Raw genomic sequence first — 24,749 nt, 5'->3', positions numbered from 1 at the left:
GGGGAGGAGGTAAAGGGGGAGGAGGGGGAGAGAGGAGGGGGAGGAGGGAAAGGGGGGGGGAGGGGGAGAGAGGAGGGGGAGGAGAGAAATTGTTCTGGTTTCCTCTGGGGATGGGGTGGAGGGGGAAGATCGTCCTGGTATTTGAACTTGGGATTCTGAGGGGTCTTCAGGACATTCAGGTGGAAATGCTGGGGGACAGGTGTGAAAACGAAGTGAGATGACCTCATAAGAGGGATCAGCAAACCAGGGTTCCCGCCAGCCCTACACGTTCTTAAAGCGGCTGAACCTCTCCCAATCGTTAGCATGAGTACATAGTGCCCTCTCGTGGCAGTATGGTGCAACTGCCGTTGAGCCTACCACCTAGCGAGGAAATGTCTTTCGGAATCCTGAAAGGGGCCCCTTTAGCCTGAGAAGGAAATCTGACACTGACACGCCCAATGTGTTTTAAGATCCTCATGTAAGGGTTGGGTGCTCAAGGGTCCAGGGAAGCCGACTGCTCCCTCAGCAGGTGTTGTGAGCCTAGGAGGCACCTGTGGGACCGGATGGCTGAGAGAAGGCAAGGCAAAGTTAATGGGGCATAGTGAAGAGAGAACAGTGTGTATATTGAAATTATTTTGGGGTCACCCTCATGCTCCCAAATTTCCTTTTAACTATTAACGTACAGCTATTAATATTTAATTTTCCAGCCAGGCAGTTTTAGCTCCCTGGTGGTTTAGTGGTTAGGATTTGGCACTCTCAGCCAGGCAGCTTTAGTTTAACGAAAATTGTCTGCCTAGGTGGTCCCTAAGCAACATTACTACCTGGGAAACATTTTGCTTTGAGCTTCTTTCTTCTTCTTTTTAAAAAACTTATTTATTTATTTAAAGTAGGCTCCACACCCAACGTGGGGCTCGAACTCACAACCCTGAGATCAAGAGCCGCATGCTCCACCGACCGAGCCAGCTAGGTGCCCCTTGCTTTGGGCTTCTTACCTCCTTCTAATTGGCCCTGTCTCAGTTTAAGGAAAGGGCATTTCAGAAGGCCGAGCTTTTATTTCAATACTACACCCAGGAATGTCTCAAATGGCAGAAACTGCCTGGTGGCAGGCTGTTATCAGTTAGGAAATAGGTTTGATGGTTGTGAATGAGACTCCAAATGTGAGCGGCTGAAACAAGACAGAGGATTGTTTTTCTCACATTTGTAAAGTCTGGATTTAGGCGGTTTAGGGCTGGGCTGGGGGCTCCACCGGCAGGCACCTGGCACTCTGGTTGCTTCCAGCTTTCTGCTCCGCTGTCCCCAGGGTGTGGTTCTCAATGTCACAGTCCAAGATGGAGCTCCAGGCACCACACCCAATCCCAAGGAGCAGGATGAGGAAGACCAAGGGGGAAGGAGGGCTCACCCCTTCCCTGTAAGGGCCTCACCTGGGAGTTGCATGGAAAACATTTCTGTTGTCTTGAGGAATAAATGAATTAATGAGTTTTGAACAGCACCTGGCTTAAGAAGGCCTTTCTCTCAGTAACAATAACCATGATAGAATACTTAATATAGCTAATTATTTTTTTTTATTTTTTTTTTTTTTAAAGATTTTATTTATTTATTTGAGACAGAGAGAATGAGAGAGAGAGCACATGAGAGGGGGGAGGGTCAGAGGGAGAAGCAGGCTCCCTGCTGAGCAGGGAGCCCGATGCGGGACTCGATCCAGGGACTCCAGGATCATGACCTGAGCCGAAGGCAGTCGCTTAACCAACTGAGCCACCCAGGCGCCCGCTAATTATTTTTTTTTAAAATTTATTTATTTATTTGAGAGAGAACGTGCAAGTGAGTGGGGGGTGGGCAGAAGGAGAGGGAGAGCGAGAATCCCAAGCAGGCTCCACCTGGAGCCCAATGTAGGGCTTGATCTCACGACCCTGAGATCATGACCTGAGCTGAAATCAAGAGCTGGATGCTTGGGGCGCCTGGGTGGCTCAGTCGTTAAGCGTCTGCCTTCGGCTCAGGTCATGATCCCAGGGTCCTGGGATCGAGCCCTGCACAGGGCTCCCTGCTCAGCGGGAAGCCTGCTTCTCCCTCTCCCACTCCCCCTGCTTGTGTTCCCTCTCTCGCTGTGTCTCTATCAAAAAAAAAAAAAAAAAAAAAAAAAAAAAGAGTTGGATGTTTAACCGACTGAGCCACCCAGACACCCCTGTAGCTAATAATTTTTTAATGTTTATTACGTACCTGCCACTAAAGAGTGTTCCCTGTGTTGGCTCACTTAACCCTCATCCCATTCTGGGGTATGCACTACTATTATTTTACAGACAAGAAAACTGAGGTAGAGAGATCACACAGTTATAAACCGCAGAGCCTCCAGTCAAAACCATTCAATCTTATTCCAGAGACTGCTTACTTAGCCAGTAACCCATACTAACTCCCATGTGCACTATTTTGTATATATATATATTTTTGGAGGGGGTTTAGTATTATATTAAGAATTTATTCCCATATCGAAGACACATTGTTCTCAGGCCACTGCAACCTGGCCTGTGTTTGGTTCTCCAGACCCCTTACATAGCTTGGGTAGAGAGGAAGTCTGAGTAGGAGACAGGATATGCCTGAGGGCTTGAGCCAGGAGGCCTGGGAGAGCCCTTCATTGGGTTCCTAAAGAGAAGGGGCAAATACCAGATTCAAGGCCAAAGGTGTGGAACTCCATTGCAAACAATAACCTGTATAAATCAGGGCACCCTGATCAATCCCGAGGAAAACATCCAGTCATTCCTGGGTATTCTATTTTTATTCCTTTTAAAGCAATTGTGATTGAGTTTCCTTTTTTCTTTAATATTTCCCAACTATTTGTTGTTGGTATATAGGCAATCTATTGATCTTGTATATTTGCTTGTCACCCACATTTCTGAACTCTTTGACTTATTTCAGGGAATTGGCCATTGATTTTCTTGAGTTTTCTAGGTAGGAAGGCAGAGCATCTGCTAATAAGTGTCAATACATTTCATGATTGTTAGTATTTGAACTTCTCATTTCCTCTTGTCTTAAGGAATTAACTTAGAAGTGCCAGAAAAATATTGAATAATTGTGGAAATAGAGATTCTGGTTTTATTCCTGACCTTAATGGGAATATGCTAATGTTTCATTAAGTGAGGTAACTGTTTTCTTTTTTTAACATTATATCATATTTTTTTCAAATGTAACAGAAACTGTTGGCTGCTTACCCCCAAATAATCTCCCTCCTTCTTGCGTGCTAAAAAATGCGCTCTGATTTTGACAAGAATTGACAGAAAACTCTTAATCTCACGAAAGGGACCCAGCCTGTGACATGTATTCGGAAACTGGCTTTGGGCAGTGAGATGTAAATTGAAGTCGGAAGGGGTGGGTGGGTGTGTCTTCCTAGGAAGGTTTCCCTCCGTGAACAAAGGCAGGAACTGTGGTGGGGTGAGTAGCGGGGGGTGGGGTGGGGAGGGGTTTTGGTCATTATCTTAGGGCCATGCTTCCGGGCTTTGAGCTGAAATTGTTGAGGACGCCTTCCTGACACCTGCTGCAATTATTTTTGTGACCAGTAGGGGGAGACAAAAAACCCATACAGACGCTGGCCCGGAGCTGAGAAAAATCCCTCGTTTGTTGTATGAACCATCTGCAGTCAAGTATGCTATTCCTTGCAGCTGAGGGGCATTCCTTTTTTTTTTTTTTTTAAAGATTTTATTTATTTATTTATTTGTCAGGGGGAGAGAGAGAGAAAGAGAGCACAAGCAGGGGGAGGGACAGAGGGAGAAGCAGGCCCCCTGCCGAGCAGGGAGCCCGATGCGGGACTCGATCCCAGGACCCTGGGATCATGACCTGAGCCGAAGGCAGACGCTTAACCGACTGAGCCACCCAGGCGCCCCTGAGGGGCATTCCTAAATGCCACATTGGTTAAGGAGGTCTCCTTCTGTCACTAGTTTACTGTTTTGCCTGAAGTAGGCACTGGGGTTTGAAGTTCAAAGCCGAACGCAAGCCCTTGAACCAGAGCAGGTGAGAGCGAGGAGTATCGGGTCAGGACTGAAGAAGGGAGCAAATAAACTCTGGGGCAGCCACGGGCTGGAGGATCCGGTCCAAGGGGGCTTCACGGAAGCGTTTCAGTTGGATCTTTTCCTCTCTCTGTCAGCTCTTAGTTTAGAATGATCGATAACAGTTTTTCACCTCCCAGGTAGAAAGCATTTCTGCTTCCCGGAGCTCTGCTGTGGTCGGGGATATAAATCCAGCCACCTTGGCTTCCTGGGTTCCAGGGGTGCGTGTGCATTTCCTGGTACTCTGGCGGGAGGAGACCCCGCCCCCGTGAATACGACCAGCCTGCACCTTTGCCTTTCGACCACGAGGGGGCGCGTAGGACACGCTGAAGCTGCGTTTGGAGGGCTAGGGAGGGGTTTCTGGAAGGACAAGCTCATCCGAGGGTGTGCAGGCAGGCCAGGTAAGGGGAGGATGCGAGCGTGGGGCGTAATTGGGACCTTAGCTTGCAGCTCCAGCTAGTGGGGGAGAAGACAGAGGTCTGAGCGGTAAGAGCGAGGAAGGACGCAGAAAGGAATAGTACAGATTGCTTTGGAGGCTGGTTCTGGGGGGTTGGGGGAGCTACACTGGGAACCAGAGCAGGGACTGGGAGTACTGGAAATACTATTCTACTATTCCAGGTGGGTCATCTTGAAAATGTTTCCTCCGATGAGAAGCAGGAAGCTTGCAAGTGCTCCAGCAGTAGGGATCAGGTGGGTGAGAGCCATCAAAGGGGCTGAGGCTGGAGGCTGGGTGTGACATAGCCTGTGGGGGAGGGTGCTGCCAGAAGTGACTCAGATCCAAGGCTTGGGATCCGAATTTGAGTCACCACTCTCCCCCACAGCTCCTGTCTAACCCATCAGCAAACTCAAGGCTCATCGGTCCATCTCCAAGTCCTGTAGGCTTGATGTCCAGAATATATCCTAAACTCTGGCTGCTTGCTCCCTTCACAGCTGCTAGGATTCCAGTCCAGAGTCCTTCCAGGGACTTGTTTCTGGTCTCCTTGTTTCCACCCTTGTGTCACCATTGTCCCTTCCTCACACAGCAGCCAAAGTGATGTTTTAAAAACCTAAAGCAGGGTGCCTGGGTGGCTCAGTCGTTAAGCGTCTGCCTTCGGCTCAGGTCATGATCCCAGGGTCCTGGGATCGAGTCCCACATCGGGCTCCCTGTTCGGCGGGAAGCCTGCTTCTCCCTCTCCCACTCCCCCGCTTGTGTTCCTGCTCTCGCTATCTCTCTCTCTGTCAAATAAATAAATAAAATCTTTAAATAAAATAAAATAAAATAAAAACCTAAAGCAGGGGCGCCTGGGTGGCTCAGTCGGTTAAGTCTCTGACCTCAGCTCAGGTCATGATCTTGGGGTCCTGGGATTAAGTCCCGCACCATTGGGCTCCCTGCTCAGAGGGGAGCCTGCTTCTCCCCCTCCCTCTGCCCCTGCTCTCTCTCTCTCAAATAAATAAATAAGATCTTAAAAAAAAAGTAAAACCTAAAGCAAATCCTACTGCCATCTTGGTTAGAACCTACCAGGTGTTGCCGTTTGCAGTAGAAACTCCTTCCCAAGGCAAACGATGCCTTGCACAATCTGACTGCTACCTGCCTTTTCAACATCCTCTCTTATGACTCTCCCCGTGTTCATGACACTCCAGCCCACTGGTCATTATTCTGCCTTTCAAATACCACGATTGTTCCTGCCCTGGGGACTTGGCATTTGCTATCCCCTCTGCCCCAAATGCTCTTCCCCCAGATATTCCCATCGTTGATTCCTTTCCTTTCACTTGGAAAGGAACAAAAAGGAGAATGGCCTGGGATGATGCTGAGATAGAATGGACATTGGCTTCACTCAATGTCTTTCTGGAAATCTTCCCTGATATTTCTGAGAGACATCTCAGCATGGACGAATATAAGTTGGAATTACTGATCGTGGTAGTGGTCATGGGAGGAGGTAAGATGTGGGCTGAACCTTGACAGAGGGTATTGTTTCAATAAGCAGAATAAGTTCTAGTGACAAGCCAGATTGGAAAAGTAGCATTCAACCAAAATTGGAGAGGACCTTAACAGCAACTACCGTTAAGTCCCATATCCTGTTGGCATCTCCTGCCTAAATCCGAGCCCTCCATCCCTGCAGTCTAGCTGGTGAACTATCCCCAGAGGAATTTTCGAGAGAGACAAGATAGTACTAAGTGACTGAGGAATTGCCAAGGAGACAGTTTGTGGCAATGAGGTCCTCCTGGGGTGGGGCATCCTCAGAGTGCACTTGAACTTGGTCCTGCCTGAAGGAGAACCTCCTGGTTCTCTGTTGGGTGGGCAGGAGGTGCTTGTGCCCGGTGATGCCCACAGCTCAGCCCCACCCTCAGTCATGTCCCTTGTCAGGCCCCTGTGGCCCTCCCCTCAGCCATCTCACGCCCGACTGGTCAGGAACAATCTTTCATCTCTTCCTGGCCTTCACTTCCTCCTCTGAAATCTCAATCTCTCCGGGAAGTTTCTCTGGATGTCTGAGTGGCTCTGTGTCCCTCTCCCCTTCCCCCACAGCTGGCCAGTCCTGGGGTCTCCTGAGGTTCCCTCCCCCTGCCCACCCCCAACCCATCTCTCCTGCCGTCGTGGGGCGGGGTCTCACATTCCAGTCTGCCTTAGCCTGGCTTGTTCCTGTGGACTTTGGGTTTCCTTATTGATCTGAAATCCTTCTCCTGTCACATGGTTTTATTTGTTCATGGCCATATTTTTCCATCGTGACTATTTGGATTGTTTTCCTCTGCAGCCTATACTGTTCAAACAGGACTTTTTTTTTTTTTTTTTTTTTTTGGTTCTAGAGGAGAGGAATGTGGATTTCACATACACTGAGGAAGCTATTTCTCAGCTTTGATTTCCACACTGGGTCAAAGTATCAAAAATGACAAGTAGAACCTTCAAATTTAGGCTTTCAAGAAAGACTAAGGGTCAGCTCAGTATACTGAATGCGGGGGATGATTTCCTTAAGGAGCCCAGCTCGGAGGCTGGGGCTGGGAAGGGAAGGAAGCGTGCGTCACACAGATGAGCTTCATAGAAAGGTCAGGGGTGAGAGGTCTGTTCTGTCTTTTGGGGTTTTTAAACCTGTGGATGGTGGTGGGTAACTGGGTTAAAAAAAAAAAACTCAAGTGAATTTGGAGGGAGTCCAAGAACATCTGATTCCTGTTTTCCTGGGAGTGCGTCCTGGAGGGAGGAAGCCTCTCAGATGAGCTAGGGTCTGTGGCGGCTCCAAGACCAGAAGGTGTGGGAACCTGGAATGGAGGGTGGCTGCTCACTGGGAGGAGGCAGGTCTGGGCAACTGAGGCACAGAAGAGGCGTGGGTTGTATTAAAGAGGTTCTACGACCTCACAACAGAGGAGACATCCACAGTGGGCTCCTGAACAAGGCGCAAGGGACCAGACGGTCCACGCCACGCTACAGTGGACCCCCCAGGGCAGGATGCCCTGTAAACGTTGCTTTAAGTGGATACCAAGAATTTCAGATGAATTGAAGGCTTAGAAGCACAGGATGAAGGGTAACATCTACTCCCATTTTTATATCATCTCTGTTTAAAAAAATACTTTTCTACATTGTGTGCTAGGCAAGGTGATTACTGTTGATTTGATTCACAGATTAGATTAATGGGGTTTTGCAAGACAACTGAGCCGTGAGTCAGCTCCGTGGCCGGCATTCTAGGCTTCTGTGTCCCTGAATCCACCACCTGACCCCTGGCCTCTAGAGCTCGTCTCTCCTGTCCCGCAGGAGGGGTGGCTACTGTCCCCGGGTGCCCTCGGAGCCTTCAGCCCTCGCTCCCGCCCACAGCACAGTGAGGGGCTGGGCCAGGCTGCTGTGCTTCACGCGGCAGGAGTAGGAGTCGGAGCGGGAGGCTCTGTCCTGCGGGGAAACTGACATCACCACCCAGGACCGGTAAGTGCTGTTTCCGCTGGGAACAACATCTCCCCCCTCAGCCTCCTGTGTATCGTCCCCCTGAATCCAGTGCAGTTCAATTTCTCGTGGGTAGAAGCCATCGGCTTGGCACTTGAGTGTCTGAGTTTCTGTTGGGGTCCAGTGGCTGGTGATGGACACGGTGGGGGGATCTGCGAAGGGACAGAGCGTGGACATCGAGGGTCTGCCCTCGATGGCTCCCGCTCACGTCCCTTCCCTCCCGCTCTCTGGGTGTCAGTGATGAGCAGAACTCCAAGCTCTGTGTCTGCCTCCCCAGGGAACCTTTGCGAAGATCAGGCAAGGCCGAGGGTTCCCAGGAGCCTCCCCGTTGGATCGTGGAATGACCACAACAGCCCTCGGGCTCCCCGTCCCTCCACCGTATATTGACATCTGATGGCAAGAAATTGTGACTACCCCCCCATACATTTTTCTATTTTTTCCCAAACTTCTGAGTGAGCTTTGGGGCTCCCTCCTCCCCCAGTCTCAGCTCCGTGCCTTAATTCTGCCTGTGGCTCTCTCCGTCAGACCCATGCCTGCTCTGTCCCACAGGACCCTCGTTCTCACTGTTTCCCAAACCGAAGTCTCAGCTTGTGACAACCAGGCTCTGACAGGCAGGCATTTCCCACACCTGCCTTCATCCACTGCCCAGCTGGGAGGCATCATCCGAGAGACACCACCTGGGCCTGAGATGCTCCCCGGGCTCCCAGCCTGAGACCACCTTGGTCTTTCTCAGCTCAGCACGGGGGGAGCAGGACCTAGGAAGCGGGGGGTACCTTGTCGGTCCAGGTGGATCTTGCTGTACTGTAGGTAACTCCGCAGCATTGCTGGGCACTCCTCCTCCAGATAGGCCTTGGCCCGCAGCACGTAGACCTTTTCCGCCTCCCACTTCTGCTTGGTGTTCAGAGCTGCTGGGTCCTGGGGGACCCAGGCTGGGATTTCTTTGTTGAACTCGATGAAGTTCTTTCCATCATAGGCGTACCTCCAGAATGCTCCACTGCTTTTGTTATTCCGGAGCTCACAGCCAAACGTTCCCTGAAAGGTGTGAGTCCCTGCACCCGCCCCGGGCCCCCCGGGGAAGTCGGTCAAGCCTGGCATCGACTCCGTTTTAATAACTTCGACTCCTACACAGTTTGCAGAAACAACAGGAAGCGAGGTTTTGGAAATCTAAGCATGTGGTCCCTTTATCTTGGCAAATGGGTTATGAGTCACACATACAGCAGAAGAGGGAAAGGTGCTTTGGTTTGGTGTTTTAGGCCCGTCTGAGCTGCGATGCATCCTTCCCGGCTGGGGAGGGTCAGGGATTACGGACCATGCACCGTGCTCCCAGCTTCCTGCCCCCCACCCTCCGGCATCATCTCATCTAGTGAACTTCGAATACCCTGGGAGTTCTTAGGAACCTGACAGAACCACACTGAAGTGCCATCTCCAAGTTAAATAGAAATTATTCGGAGTTTCATACAGATTACCAAATCTCTCCTTTTTCTCGCTGTTCTAAGTGGAGCTGATGTTACCGCTTGAGTAAACATGATGTGATCACGGCTCCCCTCTATTCTGGGGCCTAAGATCTTCATTACGAATCTCTGAAGCCCCCTCTCAGCCGAGTGAGCAACAAGTCTTGGAACCTGGCCTCCTCTGGGAGGGGGACACGACTGGCGTGGACCCGATACTGATGAGCGCTGTGGGCCCAGGCTCTGATCTCAAGCTCCCTGGGCGCAAACGGCAGATCTCTCTCCACCCCGACCTGGCGTGAACTTGAGCGTTTACCCTCCCTGTGCTTTGGTCTTCTCGGCTTGGAAACAGCAACGGCCACAGTGCTGCTTTAGAGCGTTGCTGTGAGCGTTCCCAGTCTTCACGCCTGTGCCTGGCACGTAGTAGGTGCTCAGGAAATGTTATTCTCACACCCTCCATTCCTCTCTTTACCCTCTTTATCATAATTACTTGCTTCAGCATTTTTATTCCAGCCCATCAGATGTCTGCTGGTGTCCTTCCCAGGCACCCGGGTACCTCACCCTCTCCTACTTCTGATGCACAGTGCGGGCCCTTTTCCTTACCAGGGCTTCCCATTCCTTATCCTTCAGATGTCTGCGTACCTCTGGCCTCCTATAGGAAACTTTCAGATTCTACGTAGCTTCTTAGGCATTTTTGTGCTCAGAAACCCATCTTTCGACACTCACCCTATGATGATTTAGCGTCAACAGTTCACCAGCCTGTGACTGGCTGACTTGGGACGCAGGGTTGGGGATGGGGGGTTGGGGGGGTGGGGGGTCCTCCTCCTCCTCCTAACACAATTCCAGATGAGCCCTCCCGAGTCTGCTCCTTATAGACAGGAGGGTCTTCAGGATTCCATGTAACTCTAACAGTGTGTGGCTTTGAATTCAGTCCCTACTGAGCTCCCAGTATGGGCCACGGTTTGTGTGAGGCATTTTCTCTCAATCATTCAATATATTTCATTTGAGCAGGTTATTAGTGGCTGTCCCAGGTGATGGGACGATTGGGGAGATCAAGACCGACGATGTTCTAACTTTCATGGAATTTGCATAGGTAAGTTTTGTGGAATCTTTTGAAGGTTCCAATTTCACAGATTCAGACCAGATAATTAAGAACATGTTCATTGTCAAACAGCTAGTGACTGGCCGGGCCACCATGTGAACCCAGGTCTGACGGACCCCAGGGTTAGCTCACTCTTCCCAACATCCCTGGGCAGGGGAGCCTGATGCCTTCTAAAGTAGGATCAGCCTCAGACAGGTTGGGCTGGGCAGCTGAGAGGTGACGCATGCCGGGAGGAGAGCTGACTCTGACATCACTTCCTGTCAGAGCTGAGGCCTGGGAGTGAGGATGGGACGGGATGGGGCAGGAGGAGAGCGGATGCGCTGTGGGGTTGGGGGGATGCAGAGTGTCTGCGTATTTCTACCCTGCTCTCCCTTCCTCCTTCGGGACGGGGATTACTTCCATCCTGCTGACCCCTTTCCACTCACCCCTGCAGGGCTGCCTCTTGAGCTAAGACCCTCCACCCCAGCAGTCCACGGTCCACTGACCTTCTGTATCCTTGTAATAGTCCATGATGTCCTTCAGGGTCACCATGAAGATGTCCTCCCTGGACTTCTGAAGTTCACTCTCGTTCTCCCAGTCCTCTATTCCTTCCATCTGGCTCCAGGGGTACCAGGGTATGGCCTTCCTATCTTCACTGTCATAGTGAAAGAAATCCTGGTCATTGAGGTAGGCCGTGGCCTGGAAGCTGGGGAAGCCGTCCCTGGGTTTGGACAGCCCAGTGTAGAAGAAGCTCAGAGAGTAAGGCCCTGAAAAAGAGGAGAAGACTTTGAGGTGTGGGGTCCATGCAAGGGATGCCCAACGTGGGGCAGCAGAGGGCCAAGAAGGGGGCTGTGGCCACTGGGCCTCGTCCTCCCCAGCCCTCAGCCTCACCACTCTGGAGGCTCACCCAAGTGCAAAGGGCCCTACCTCTATCCTGGGTATGGTACTTCAGACACCATTCTGTGTTTTCACTTCATTGTTTCTTCTTGACACATAAGAAGGTAATATTTCTCAGCCTCCTTGTATGTATTTTGGGATCATGCGACTGCATTCTGGGGATGTGAGTGGGAGTGATGTGCATTCTGGGGATGTGAGTGGGAGTGATGTCTTTCTTCTGGTCTGAGGCCCCATGAACTGGTTTGTTCTGTCTTTCTTTTATTTATGTGATGACTGTGGAGACCTCAGGATGAAACCAGGAGTCCGAAGATGCAAATAGCCCAGATTCCTGAGTCACCCCAGGGAAGACAGGAATGTTGCCTTATCTGTATTCACTTTACACAAGCAAGAAATAAACCACTTGTTGGGTTAAGCCACTAAAACCTTTGTTACTGGAGCACAACTTAATCTAAGACATAGAATTCGAATGTGTAGGAAGAATTTACCAGAAAACTCAGGAGATGACCTGGAATGGATTGGCACAGGGTAAGGCCAGGATCTGGATCTCAGAATTCCCAGGGTTGTACCTTGCGTTTTGGTGTAAGGCAGGGGCTTGGAGAGGGGGGACATTTCCAATTAATTCAGGATATAACTCACATCGGGGTTAATAATGTTGGAGGTTCTATGGATGATTCCTAGTTCAAGTACTGAAATTATTCTTGCTAATTAGTTTCTCAATGTGATTAACTTTAGACCTCGTGTAAAGCAGATTACCCTTCACAGTGGGTGGGCCTCATCCAATCAGTTGAAGGCCACAAGAAAGCCCAGTCCCCCAAAGAAGAAGGAATGAATTCTGCCTCCACACTGCCTTTGGACTCAAGATGGCAACACTGACTCTTCTCCGGGTCTCCGGCCTGCAGATTTCAATTGTGCCATCCAGTTCCTTAAAATCAATCTCTTTTTCTGTATTTACATCTTGTCTGTTCTGTTTCTCTGGAGAACCCTGACTAATACAGATTTTGGTGTAGGATGTGATTAACATTTTAAAATAAAACATGCATCCTCATAGTTTTTAAATGTAACGCATTTCAGACATGCACAGTTTAGCTTACATTTCTTCATGTAATTGGTGGCCAAGAAACAGCCTCATTTTCCTATCCTAGTGTGGACTCTGGAGCTGCCCAGATTCCAGCTGGCTTCTTTCCCCCTAACTTGCCCTCAGGGTAGCACTGTGGTCTGACTGTGGGGGGAGGGGACCATTTTCCTTGTACAACCGTCCAGTTAAACTGCCTTCACATCTGCCCCTTAGGGTTGTTCCCTCTTTCTCTGAGAACCAGACAGATTCACCCAGCCACTGTAAGAAAGCAAGGGACAGAAAGTTCTACCTGTGTGGCTCCTGCTTTGTCCTGGCTGTGTGACCCTCGCCAGGTCACTTCACCTCTCTGGTCTCAGTTTTGCTCATTTGTAAACTAAGGGTTTTAGCTTCTGATTCTCAAGGCCTCATTGAGCATGAGTTCAGAGGCTCCCTCAAGGCTTCTCGACGTTTGTGAGCTGAGTTAGGTGACAGCTTTGGACACTCACTCCCACAGTATATCTGGGAATCCCAGCTGCATTAGAAGGCCCTTCTCCAGCCCATCTGTCCCCCAGAGCCACCCTGGCTTCCTCACTCACCAGCTTGGGTCTCCTGAGGGACTGCAGGACCCAGAAGGAGTAGCAGGGACAGCAGGACAGACACCACTGTGCCCATTTTGCCTGACCGGAAGATTCTGGACTGCCCTGGGTCATGGAGCTCAGAGCAGACTACTTGGAAATAAAGCCAGGTGTAGTTCTGAGAATGGTTGGGCTGTGAGCCCAGCCTGGGAAAGGTGACTCCACAGCCAATAAGCACTCAGGACAGGCTCCTCCTCTGACAGTGACAGCAAAGGATGCACAAGCCACCCGGGGCAGAGGTTGCACTCAGCCAGCTCACAGCCGGTGTGCAGACTGAGAGCCAAGACGGGCTGGGACTGTGTATCCCCCAGGTGACAGAATGCCAGGGCACGAGGGAGGAGGGAAGGGGGAGTGTTAAGTGGCAGATGCCTGGGGTGTGTGTTGCCTTTCCAGTCTATCACCCTAGGCTCACTGGGGGGGTTGGGGTGTTGTCAGACCACCTCTGGAAAAGCTCTGCACATGGCAGACCCCAGCTAGGGTGGGACCCTCTCTCTCTCTCTCTCACCCAGCACACTGGAGTTCTGCGTGGAGGATATTCACATCTCTGCCTCCCTCCCTTTCTTTTCTTTTCTTTTTTTTTTTTTTTAAGATTGATTTATTTATTTGAGAGCGAGCGCGCGCGCACTTACGTGAGTGGGGGAGGGGCAGCGGGAGAGGAAGGAGCCGGACATGGGGCTCCATCGCACGACCCTGAGATCACGACCGGAGCTGAAACCAAGAGTTGGACGCTCACCCGACGGAGCCACCCAGGCGCCCCTGCCTCCCTGCACCCCTTCCCATGCTTGGGGAATCCAGGCCTGTCCACCCTGGAGGCAGAAGTAGCGCGATTCCCCTTTTGGCAACCTCCTTGCAACAGAACAGGTGCGCCCGGCTTGGGCTCGGTCGAGCAGACGCCGGCGCCCTGGCCGCGGAGGCAGGTGTCGGTGAAGCCCAGAAGGCGACAAAGCGGGCGGCCCTTTCTGGGCGCCATGTCCTGGGAGCAGCGGGGCTGCAAGCTGTGGGGGTGCCCCGCGTCCAGGGAGGTGGTGTCGTTGGTCCCTACTGTCGGCAGCGGTGTGTGTTTACAGGACTTGTTCAGTGGTGTGATTTTTTCCCTGTGTTTCTCCTACCTAACTCTGAGGCGGGGTTTTCCAGTCTCTCCATTGATTCCGACAGCTAACCGATAAATCTGTTTATTTTCTGCTTCAAGTCAGAATTAGATTCTGTTTCAGCAACTGAAGATTCTGACTGATAATGAAATTGGGACAGGGAAATGGAGGGAGGGTAACCGGGCTTGATCACAGGGCCAGACTGGGGCTGAATGCAGAGACGATACACACGTTTTGGGAACTTTCTTGCAGGCTGTGGTTTTACTCTGTGGAGAGTTCAACACCTGACTGAGTTATCTCTTGTGGTCCGCCAGGATGAAATGCTCATTGAAGGCAAAATTTTAGGTCCAAAGCAGCTGCTACCATAGGACAGTGTGAAGGGCTTAAGGAAATCAGGGACCCAAGTCTGGGAATGTGGAGTCCAGAAGTGTTGGAGAGCCTAAAGAAAAAGAGTGTAAACGCAGAAGCAGGAATTACTGACTTCAAGCACAGCCTGAAAAATTAGGCAATTTCTGTGACAGTGTGGAAAGAATCTTTTGTCTTTTGCAATTGCCAGGATGAAACAGATGAAAACCTAATACTGATTAATGATTAGAACCTAACAACAGAAAATTAGGTTGTGTAACCTAATTATGAAAACCTAAGAAATCTAAAAACCAAGTGTGGTCAGGAGTTTCCTGCCAATCTCCTATGATGGATGCCAACAAGGAATTATCGGAGGAGGAATTCAAATCTGGAATGGTGTCAGGAAAAAGGCAGCATGGGACATACTGTGGTTGAACAGGACATGGAACAGAGATAGAAATGCCAATTTCTGGGTGCCTGGGTGGCTCAGGTGGTTAAGCGACTGCCTTCAGCTCAGGTCATGATCCTGGAGTCCCGGGATCGAGTCCCACATCAGGCTCCCTGCTCAGCAGGGAGTCTGCCTCTCCCTCTGACCCTCCCCCTCTCATGCTGTCTCTCTGTCTCATTCTTTCTCTCTCAAATAAATAAAATCTTAAAAAAAAAAGTTTAAAAAAATGCCAATTTCTTTATATACATATATTTATATGTATATATAATATATGTATATATATATTATATATATTTTTTTTAATTTTATTTTTAGGGATGCCTGGGTGGCTCAGTCAGTTAAGTGTCTGACTCTTGGTCTCTGCTCAGGTCTTGATCTTGGGGTTGTGAGTTCAAGACCCACATTGGGCTCCATGCTGGGTGTGGAGACAACCCCGAAATCAAGAGTTGCATGCTCCATTGACTGAGCCAGCCAGGTGCCCCAGAAATGCCAATTTCTGTTGGCAGATAAAGGACAAATTTTGTAAGGACAGGGATGGTATCTGTCATGTTCATTTTTCTGTCCCTAGTGCTTAGTCCAGTGCTTGACAGAGAGAAGACAATAAAATAACACTTACATAAATACATCAACGGATACATGAGCAAAGACAAAAAGAGATGGTGCCAGACCTATGTGAGGGTCATTAAGGCCAATTTGGTGGAAACTGGGTTCATGAAGATTGAGGGGATGGGCAGGTGGGATGATAAATTTAAAAGGGAGGTTGGAATCAGGTTCTGAAGGGCTCCAATCCAACGAGTATCCAGTATCATCCAACGAATGAGGCACGTCCCACTCCTGCATCTTGTCCCTCACAGCCTGTGGTCATCCCTCTTGGTCAGTGGTTCTTGGCCTTTTGTGCCATCGCCTCCCTTGCTGGTTATCCTCAAGATACTTTTTATTTTTTTAATTTTAAAATTTATTTATTTTCTTTCAAGATAATTTTTTCTTGTTTTAAGTAGGCTCCACACCCAGCATGGAGTCCAACACAGGACTTGAACTCAAGACCCTGAGATCAAGACCTGAGCCGAGATCAAGACCTGAGCCGAAATCAAGAGTAAGACGCTTAACCGACCGAGCCACCCAGGCGCCCTCAAGATAATTTTTGATGCATAAAATAAAATACGGAGGATACAGAGGAAGCCAATTACATGGAAACACAGGTCTTCCCATGTACCCTTGGGGCTGATGGGCTGTTTGCAGAGTGGTCCCCCGATATAGAGCAATATGCAATTCCAAAGTGACTGAGAAATTGCCAAGAAGGAGACAGTTTGTAGCAATGAGGTCCTCCTGGGGTGGGGCATTCTCAGAGTGCACTTGAACTTGGTCCTGCCTGAAGGAGAATCTGCTGCTGGTTCTCTGTTGGGCGGGCAGGAGGGGCTCGTGGAAGGATCCACATTTGGTCCTCTGGGCCCTCTATCCTCCCTGGTGTGCCCGGTGATGCCCACAGCCCAGCCTCACCCTCAGTCATGTCCCTTGTCAGGCCCCTGTGGCCCTCCCCTCAGCCATCTCACGCCCAACTGGTCAGGAACAATCTTTCATCTCTTCTTGGCCAGCTGTCTTGGCCTTCACTTCCTCCTCTGAAATCTCAATCTCTCCAGGAAGTTTCCTCTGGATGTCTGAGTGGCTCAGTGTCCCTCTTCTCTTCCTCCACAGCTGGCCAGTCCTGGGATCTTCTGAGGTTCCCTCCCCCTGCCCCACCCATCTCTCCTGCCCTGGTGGGGCGGGGTCTCACATTCCAGTCTGCCTTAGCCTGGCTTGTTCTGTGGACTTTGGGTTTCCTTATTGATCTGAAATTCTTCTCCTGTCACGTGGTTTTTCAAATTTGTTCAAGGGGCCAGAAGTTTCTTTGAAATATCACTGGCTGAATTATTTCCTTCTGAGTTATTTGGGTTTTCTTCCATGACCAAGTATCAAAGACAGTATTTTCAGATATTGTGCACCCAATTCGGCATGAGAAAAACTACGAATGAGAGAGAGAAGCAAAAGTCCATGGGGCTTACCCAGGCCAGTTTCTCCCTAGGAAGCTCAAGATAAGGGAAGAATCTGAACTTAGGCACCTTCCTTGAGGCTCAGGAGTGAGCCGGCAATGTCCCTCCCTGTTCTTATTCTCATCCTGAACCCAGAGCTTTTGAGAATTATTTTTAGTGGGTTAAGTAGGATTCTGAGGAACACCATTCCATACTTCTAAGCCCTCTTTCTCTTCCACTGGGTCTTCAACCTGCCATGTCTCCTCTTCTCAAGGTTCCTTGGCCCTTCTCTTGCTCATTGCTGGTGAGTAGAACATAGGAAGCACTGGACTTAGTCCAGGTAGTAGGTGATCCCTCTGAGCATGTCAGGGCACTCCTCCTCCAGGCAGGCCCCAGACACTTCACTGGGATGTTCTCTGATTCCCACTTCTGATTGGTGCCAAGGGCTACAGGGTCCAGGAGCACTCAGGCTGGGATTTCTTTGTTGAATTTGATGAATATGTCCATTGTGGTAGGCATATCTCCAGAACACCACCCTGCTTTTTTTCTTTGTTTTTACTCTAGAGCTCTCAACCCAATATTCCCCAGAAGGTGCAAGACCCTGAATGTTGCCCCCCCCCCCACCCACCCCCCCCCCCCCCCCCCCAGCCACACCCCCACGTCCCCCCCCCCCCCCCCCCCCCCCCGCACAGCCAGCTAGTCTGGCCTCATTTCCTGCTTTGTTCACGGCATCGTTTCCATCTCTGTTGTGTTTCTAAAAATTTTTTATTATTGATTTTATCCTATAAAGCCATAAAAGCAGTTGAGGGTTCAGTCAATTTTTTTGTTTAAAATAAATTTCCAGGGGCGCCTGGATGGTTCAATCAGTTGAGCATCCAACTCTTGGTTTCGGCTCAGATCATGATCTCAGGGTCGTGAGATTGAGTCCTGCGTTGGGCTCTGCGCTTTAGCTCAGAGTCTGATTCAGATTCTCTCTCTCTCCCTCCCTCCCTCTCTCTCTTAAATCAATCAATCAATCAATCAATCAATCTTTAAAAAGTAATAAAATAAAATAAATTTCCAGGGGCGCCTGGCTGGCTCAGTCAGTAGAGCATGCGACTCTTGATCTCAGGGTTGTAAGTTTGAGCCCCACATTGGGTGTAGAGATGACTTAGAAATAAAATCTTTAAAAAGATATTTTCTACACTGTTACTTCCAATTACAGGATCTTTCTGCAGTTCCTCCCTTTTCCCTTAACCATTTTCCAGTGAGACAGGAAGTTTCTTTCTTTCTTTCTTTCTTTTTTCTCTTTCTTTCTTTCTTTTTCTTTTTTTCTTTTCTTTCTTTCTTTCTTTTCTTTCTTTTTTCCTTCCTTCCTTCCTTTTTAGAAAGGGAGGGGGAGGAGCAGAAGGAGAGGGAGAGAGAGAATCTTTTTTTTTTAAAGATTTTATTTATTTATTTGACAGAGAGAGACACAGCGAGAGAGGGAACACAAGCAGGGGGAGTGGGAGAGGGAGAAGCAGGCTTCCCACTGAGCAGGGAGCCCGACGTGGGGCTCGATCCCAGGACCCCGGGATGATGACCTGAGCCGAAGGCAGACGCTTAACGACTGAGCCACCCAGGCGCCCCGGGAGAGAGAGAATCTTAAGCAGACTCTATGCCCATTGCAGACCCTAACATGAGGATGGATCTCACAACCCTGAGATTGTGACCTGAACCAAAATCAAGAGTTGGACACTTAATAAGATGACTGACTTACCCAGGTGCCCCAAGATAAGTATTTTTTCAATGCCTAATTTATGAAAAGTAATATGGTTTCCAAAATATTTTTCTTCATTTTTTATGCAGTGATTTGCTTAAACTTTGGCTGGTTATTTTGGAGATGTTTACCTCCATGTCTCTGAATAAAATGCTTTCTTGATATTTCAGTGTTAGGCATTATATAGATATCCTGGAAGAGAGGATTTATTTTCTTCCCTTTGGCAGCCTCCATCACACACTTCCATCTCCCATCACCCATCTTCCTAATATAAATATTATATATGAGAACTTAGGTCAGATCTATTTTCATTGTTTCCATTATTATGACTATGTAATAACTTTACAGCTCTGCTATGCAGTCAACTATAATTATTTTACTTTTCCACACAACCTTTTGTTTCCAATGGAGCTAAATTCATTACCTTTCTATGTTCTTATTCAATGGCAAACTCCTCACAAATCATATTAATCTTGTCTCAACCCATGCAGAGAGTCACCAAAGATCAGTGTGTTAGCACCTTTTGGATTCAATCCTGCCTCACCAGTAGGAGCAATCATCTTGTGAGTTGCAGAGCTCACATGGACAACTGGTTAACCCAGCACAGAGGTAGGGGAGTGGTCAGGGGTGCTGTTGGGCAGGGCAATCTGCCATGGGCCTTGAGCTTCTTCAGCTTCCTGCATGTTCTTACTGGGCATGGCAAGAATGCCAAGCCTTATGTGATCTTTACCCGGGCCATTTCTCAGGATAGTGTTTGCAGTGAGCAACCTTAAGAGATGACCTTTGGAAAAAGATCAGACTCATGACTGCTCACTAGAAAAACATGCATTCCTCAAGGTCAGTGTTCCTTGACTGTACCACAAGCCTACTGCTTATAGAACATCTACTTGGATCCTTTAGAGTTACTGTCTGGGATTTAGGGGCACGGGGTAACCCTGGCCAACACGATGCTCATGCTGCTTGCTGTGCCATGACCAAAGGTCCTTTGTCTGTGTCCCAGAGCTCTCCTGTCTTCTGTCAGCGTCCACGAAACAGTAACAGGTTAACTTGTGGGCTCAAGTAGGGTTAAATTCCAAACTCTGACAAGCAACTGTCTCAGGGGATGGTCCCATGCCCCTCCTGTCTGCATTTGGATCCCCACTGACAGAGGGGATTTTGTGTGCCAAGGTGATCAACCCACCTGTGTGCTCCAGTCTTGGTGGAGGGGCGTTGAGCACAGAAGGCCCCTCTTGCATTGATATGCTGGCGCAATTTTGGGAAAGCCGGTCTACCACTGCAGGGCAAACAGGATGATCCAGCCCTTACTGCTGGCCTCCTGGAGCTGTGGCGGACCCGTACACCTAATGCCCTCACTTCGGTAAGGTCCAAGCCAGACATTTCCCCTTGGATGGGTGTTTCTTGAGTCTTAGAGTTAATATCCCATTTGCCACAAGAGGGAGCTTATCGGTAGGCTGGGAGAGAGAAGTCAGATCTGCAGACACTCCTGAGTCAGTTGAACAGAATTTATTTCCTTGGATATCTTGTGAATATTGAGGGAACCAGACGCAACAACGTTTGTAGGTATTCCAAAACCAAATAAAAATTATTTTTAATCTTTATATTATTTGCAATTTTTCTTTCCATTCAACTTAAGAATTCGACTGTCCAGTTGTGGGTTGTAGAGTGATTATGTCTGCTCCTTTATTCTTTTACTATCCCTCCTTAAGTTCCAGAGGTCCTCATCACCCCTACCCATTTTCAATAATGCTCCATTATTCTATCCTCCCTGAACAGCCACTCTCTGGGGTCAATATAATCCCTACGTAGGGCTGTCTCTCCGCTCCTTCTGATTATTCAGAAGTAACTCCTAATATGGTGAAAGTTTTGGTTAATGACCCAGGTTTCACAGACAGCATGTATAGGTTTGACCTCCAACTCCATCACCACCTGCTGAATTTGTGACCTTCAGCAAATCTGTGCTTCAATTTCCTCATTGCTAAAATGGATATTATAGTAATAGCTTTATCACAGAGGTGTTTTTTGATGAGAATTAAAAAAGATCACAGGTACCTGGTACATAGTACTTGCTTGATAAATGCCATCTATTATAATCACCCAGTGTCCCCGTCTTCCTCTCTTTATCCATCACCTCTGTTACTAATGACTTCTGAACTCAACTTTTCTGTTCCAGGCAACGTCCTTCCCAGTCCTCTGTGCCTTAATCATTCCTACTTAGGAGACATGGTCCAGGTTCTTTTCCTGATTTGTCCTCCTGGAGATTCTCTGCAGCTTTTGGGGCATTTTGTTCTCTAATCCCACTCTTTGTCCCTAATTTTGTGCCTTCATATCAACAATTTATGGGGTCTGAGGAACTGGCCCCTTTGTCTTGCTTTACATCTTGCAGTCTGAATGATGCACAGAAATTATGTATTCTGAGTCTGTTTCCTCTTATGTAAAATGGCCTGGAGGATCCTTAGGGTCCCATGTGGCTGTAACAGTCAATGGAAAGGAACTGATTAAGGGAAAATTCTGAATGGACTATGAACTCTGGACCGTGTTTACTGAGAAAGTTCTAAATGCGGAGCAATGTCCTTGGCAATGGGGGAACAGGGTGGATCAAGAGACACGCCATCCCTTGGCCACATGCACCTTACATAGGCTAGTTTTTAAAATTGGAATTCTCACAATAACCATGAGAGGAGTTGTTGATGCAAAGTAGCCCAGATGATTAAGTCACTTGATTAAGCCACTGTGAAATATCTAGTGACTAGCGGAGCCCCCACATGAACCCTGGTCAGAATGACCCCAAAGTCAGCTCATTTTCTACCCACTAATCCTGGGCAGGGGTTAGTCTGATGCTTTCTAAAGTGGGATCAGCCTCAGATGGGTAAGGCGTGTGGCTAGATGTAGCTGGATAAGTGCTGACTCTGACATCACTTCCCGTGTGAGAGCTGAGGCCTGGAGGTGAGGATGGGAATAAGATAGGGAAGGAGGAAAGGAGATGCATTGTGGGGTGAGGGGTGCAGAGTGTCTGCACGTTTCTACTTGTGCCTCTTGTCAATCATCAGGGCTCTGATATTTCTTTCCCGCTAACTCCCGTTTTCATGCCTACTAGGGATTGCCCCTTGAGCTTGTGAAAACAGCATAGCACTCAGTCTACTAGCACTCTCTGTTCTTGGAATAGGCCATGATGTCTTTCAAAGATGTCCCTTCTGGTCTTACGAACTTGGCTTTCCTCCCATCCTCCATCCCCACTATCTGGCTCTAGGGCCCCAGGGGCTTTCTGCCTTTATAATCATGGATAAAGGTCTGATTGTTGGGGGGCGGGCAGTGACCTAAAACCTGGGGAAGACTTCACTAGATCTGGAATATCTTGTGTAAAGAAAGTCACAGTGTAAGGACCTGTCAAAGTGGAGAGGACTTTGAGGTATGGGTCAACTGTGAGTCCCACTGTGGGGCAGCAGGAGGTCAAGAAGGAAAAACTTGGTCTTTGGGATCAACAGCTGCTCATGGGCTCTGGTCTCCAGGCTTTCCTTCCTGTCAGCCTCCCAGCACTGCATGCTTGCATGGGCAAGAGCTTGCCTTTATATGGTACAAAGTGCAGGAAGGAGAATTTTCTAGAAATGCTAGTGATGAGCCAGATGGGATCAGCATGGAATAAAAACCAGGATGCTGCCTCTGTATCACCAGTTCTTTGAGTATAGTTGCTGCTAAGTTGAATTCTTGCCATACTGGTGAGAAATGCATTTGTTGACTATTTGTAAATGTTACAGATTTTTAATCTTAAGAAATTATTAGTTTATATTTTTGTTTCCTCCAGATTTTCATGTGATGGTGGGTGCCAGACTGGCTTAGCTCTCTTTTCTCCAGGTCGGGCAGTATCCCAGGTGCAGTCCTGCTGTATTCAATTCTCTGGGCAGAAGTTTTCCTTCTGTTCTGATGCTTTCCATCTGCTGACCCCTCCTCAACCCTTGTCCCTAGTGATCTCTCACTCTCCTCAAAACCAGATAGATACATCCAGAGGTGGAAAAGGAGGGAGGGAGAGAAGAAATGTTTCTCCTCCCATCACAGTGGATACAGAGATGCCAGGCCTCCATGCTTCTTTCTACTCCTTACCCTTGGGTGATCCCTGCACACTGCTGCTCCAGGTCGTGACACATTCCATCAACATATAACTGTGGGAGGATGCTTGTCTCATTTGGTGGGAAGAGGAGAGACAAAGAGGGCACTGTTTGGTGGAATAAAGGAGTGGGATGAGAACTCTCTTTACCCTCAGGGGCTTCTTTCCTGGCACCAATCCTCAGAAACTTATTGTGAAAGAGAAGCTTGTCTGGGTACTTTAGGGTCTTGTCAGAAGCTTAGAAATAACTAGGCAAAAACCCCCTCTCCCCAACCCCTGGCACCAAACTTAGCCTCCTCCCCTGATACCCACACTGACCCGGGCACTGAGGACATTTATAAATGGAGCCATTGAGGAATCTGGAGAAATTCATCCAACTTTGAAAAGTGTCCCTATTCCCCGGGCTCTGTGCACCTCCCCACTTTCCACGCCCACTTCAGACATTTAGACAAGGACTTTGGTCACTCTGGCTGGACCATTTGCATAGCCCTGAATGTGGGGTCATAGTTCTTGGTTTCCAAGGAGATGATCACATGCCGTGAGCAAAGATGTGCTAAAGGCACCGAACTCAGTGGCTCCTCCTTGAGAAGCGGTTTGGCAGAGGGGGGAAGAGTCAGACCCTAGAGCCACCTTTAGTTCCCATCCTGCCTCTTCCAGAGCAGAAGTAAATGAAATAGAGACCAGAAACACAATAGAAAAGATCAATGAAACTAAGAGCCGTTTTTTTTTGAAAAGCTAAACCAAATTAACAACCTTTAGCTAGGCTTACCAAGAAAAAAAGAGAGGACTCAAATAAAATTACGAATGAAAGAGGAGATATTATAACTGATACCACAAAAATACAAAGGAACATAAGAGACTATTATGAACAATTATACATCAACAAACTGGACAACCTAGGAGAAATGCATAAATTCCTAGAAACATACAACCTACCAAATCTGAATCATGAATAGAAAATCTGAACAGACCAATGGTAAGTAAGGAGATTGAATTAGTGACCAAAAAACCCCCAATAATAGAGTCTAGGCCCAGATGGCTTCACGGGTGAATTCTACCAAAAATGAAAAAAATTAATGCCAGTCCTTCTCAACCTCTTCCAAAAAATAGAAAAGGAGGAAATACTTCCAAACTCATTCGACAAGGTTAGCATTACCTTGATACCAAAACCAGATAAGGATATTACAAGAAAAGAAACTATAGACCAACGTCCCTAATGAATATAAATGCAAAAATTCTCAACAAAATACTAGCAAACCAAATTCAACAGCAAATTAAAAGGATTATATACCATGACCAAATGGGATTTATCCCTGGGATGCAAGGTTGGTGCAACATATACAAACCAATAAATGTGATACAATTGCATTAATAGAATGGAAGACAAAAATCATATGATCATCTTAACAGATACAGAAAAAACATTAGACAAAATTCAAGGTCCTTGCATGACAAAAACTCTCAACAAATTGGGTATAGAAGGAACACATCTCAACATAATAAAGGCCATATATGATAAACTCTTGGCTAACATCATACTCAACAGTGATAGGGTTGAATGCTTTCCCTCTAAGACTGGAAACAAGAAAAAGATGCCCGTATCACCACTCCTATTCAGCACAGTAGTGGAAATCCTAGTCAGAGAAATTAGGCAAGAAAAAGAAATAAAAGGCATCCAAACGGAAAGGTGGAAGTAAAACTGTTTCTATTTGCTGATGACATGATCCTGTGTATAGAAAAGCCTAAAGACCACCAAAAACCTGTTAGAACTAATCAACAAGTTCAGTAAAGTTGTAGGATACAAAATCAACATACAAAAATTAGTTGTGTTTCTATATATTAACAATGAACTAGATGAAAAAGAAATAAACAATTCCATTTATAACAGCATAAAAAACAATAAGATACTTATAAGTAAATTTAACCAAGGAACTGAAAGATCTATATATAAAAAACTATAAGACTTCGATAAGTGAAACCGAAAACATGAATAACTGGA

The 24,749-nt window shown here is 48.1% G+C and overlaps 1 protein-coding gene and 1 long non-coding RNA gene across 4 annotated transcripts in view; one reads left to right on the top strand and one right to left on the bottom strand.

The window, feature by feature from the left end:
• The window catches only part of AZGP1 (alpha-2-glycoprotein 1, zinc-binding), a 66,873-nt gene that overhangs the window by 17,554 nt on the left and 24,570 nt on the right, over positions 1-24,749 (bottom strand). The window contains exons 1-4 of one of the 3 annotated variants that reach the window (XM_032430816.1): positions 12,988-13,102; positions 10,947-11,207; positions 8,685-8,960; positions 7,732-8,063 (exon numbers count right to left, since the gene is read on the bottom strand). In XM_032430816.1, coding sequence (XP_032286707.1) covers positions 7,738-8,063; positions 8,685-8,960; positions 10,947-11,207; positions 12,988-13,063 — 939 coding nt within the window. In that variant the 5' untranslated portion in view covers positions 13,064-13,102 and the 3' untranslated portion in view covers positions 7,732-7,737. Of the gene's footprint in view, positions 1-7,731; positions 8,064-8,684; positions 8,961-10,946; positions 11,208-12,987; positions 13,103-24,749 lie in introns of those variants that run through there. The other 2 variants (XR_004302555.1, XR_004302556.1) reach the window with 2 other exon arrangements.
• On the top strand, positions 7,814-11,862 carry LOC116648683. Its single transcript, XR_004302557.1, has 3 exons — positions 7,814-7,893; positions 10,371-10,452; positions 11,619-11,862. It is a non-coding gene; the product is annotated as an uncharacterized LOC116648683 (long non-coding RNA).

Source organism: Phoca vitulina, unplaced genomic scaffold (assembly GCF_004348235.1).
Source record: "Phoca vitulina isolate PV1807 unplaced genomic scaffold, GSC_HSeal_1.0 scaffold45, whole genome shotgun sequence".
NCBI lineage: Eukaryota > Metazoa > Chordata > Mammalia > Carnivora > Phocidae > Phoca > Phoca vitulina.
The sequence above is the reverse complement of the archived record's forward strand: the minus strand, read 5'-3'. Positions and strand labels throughout refer to the sequence as shown.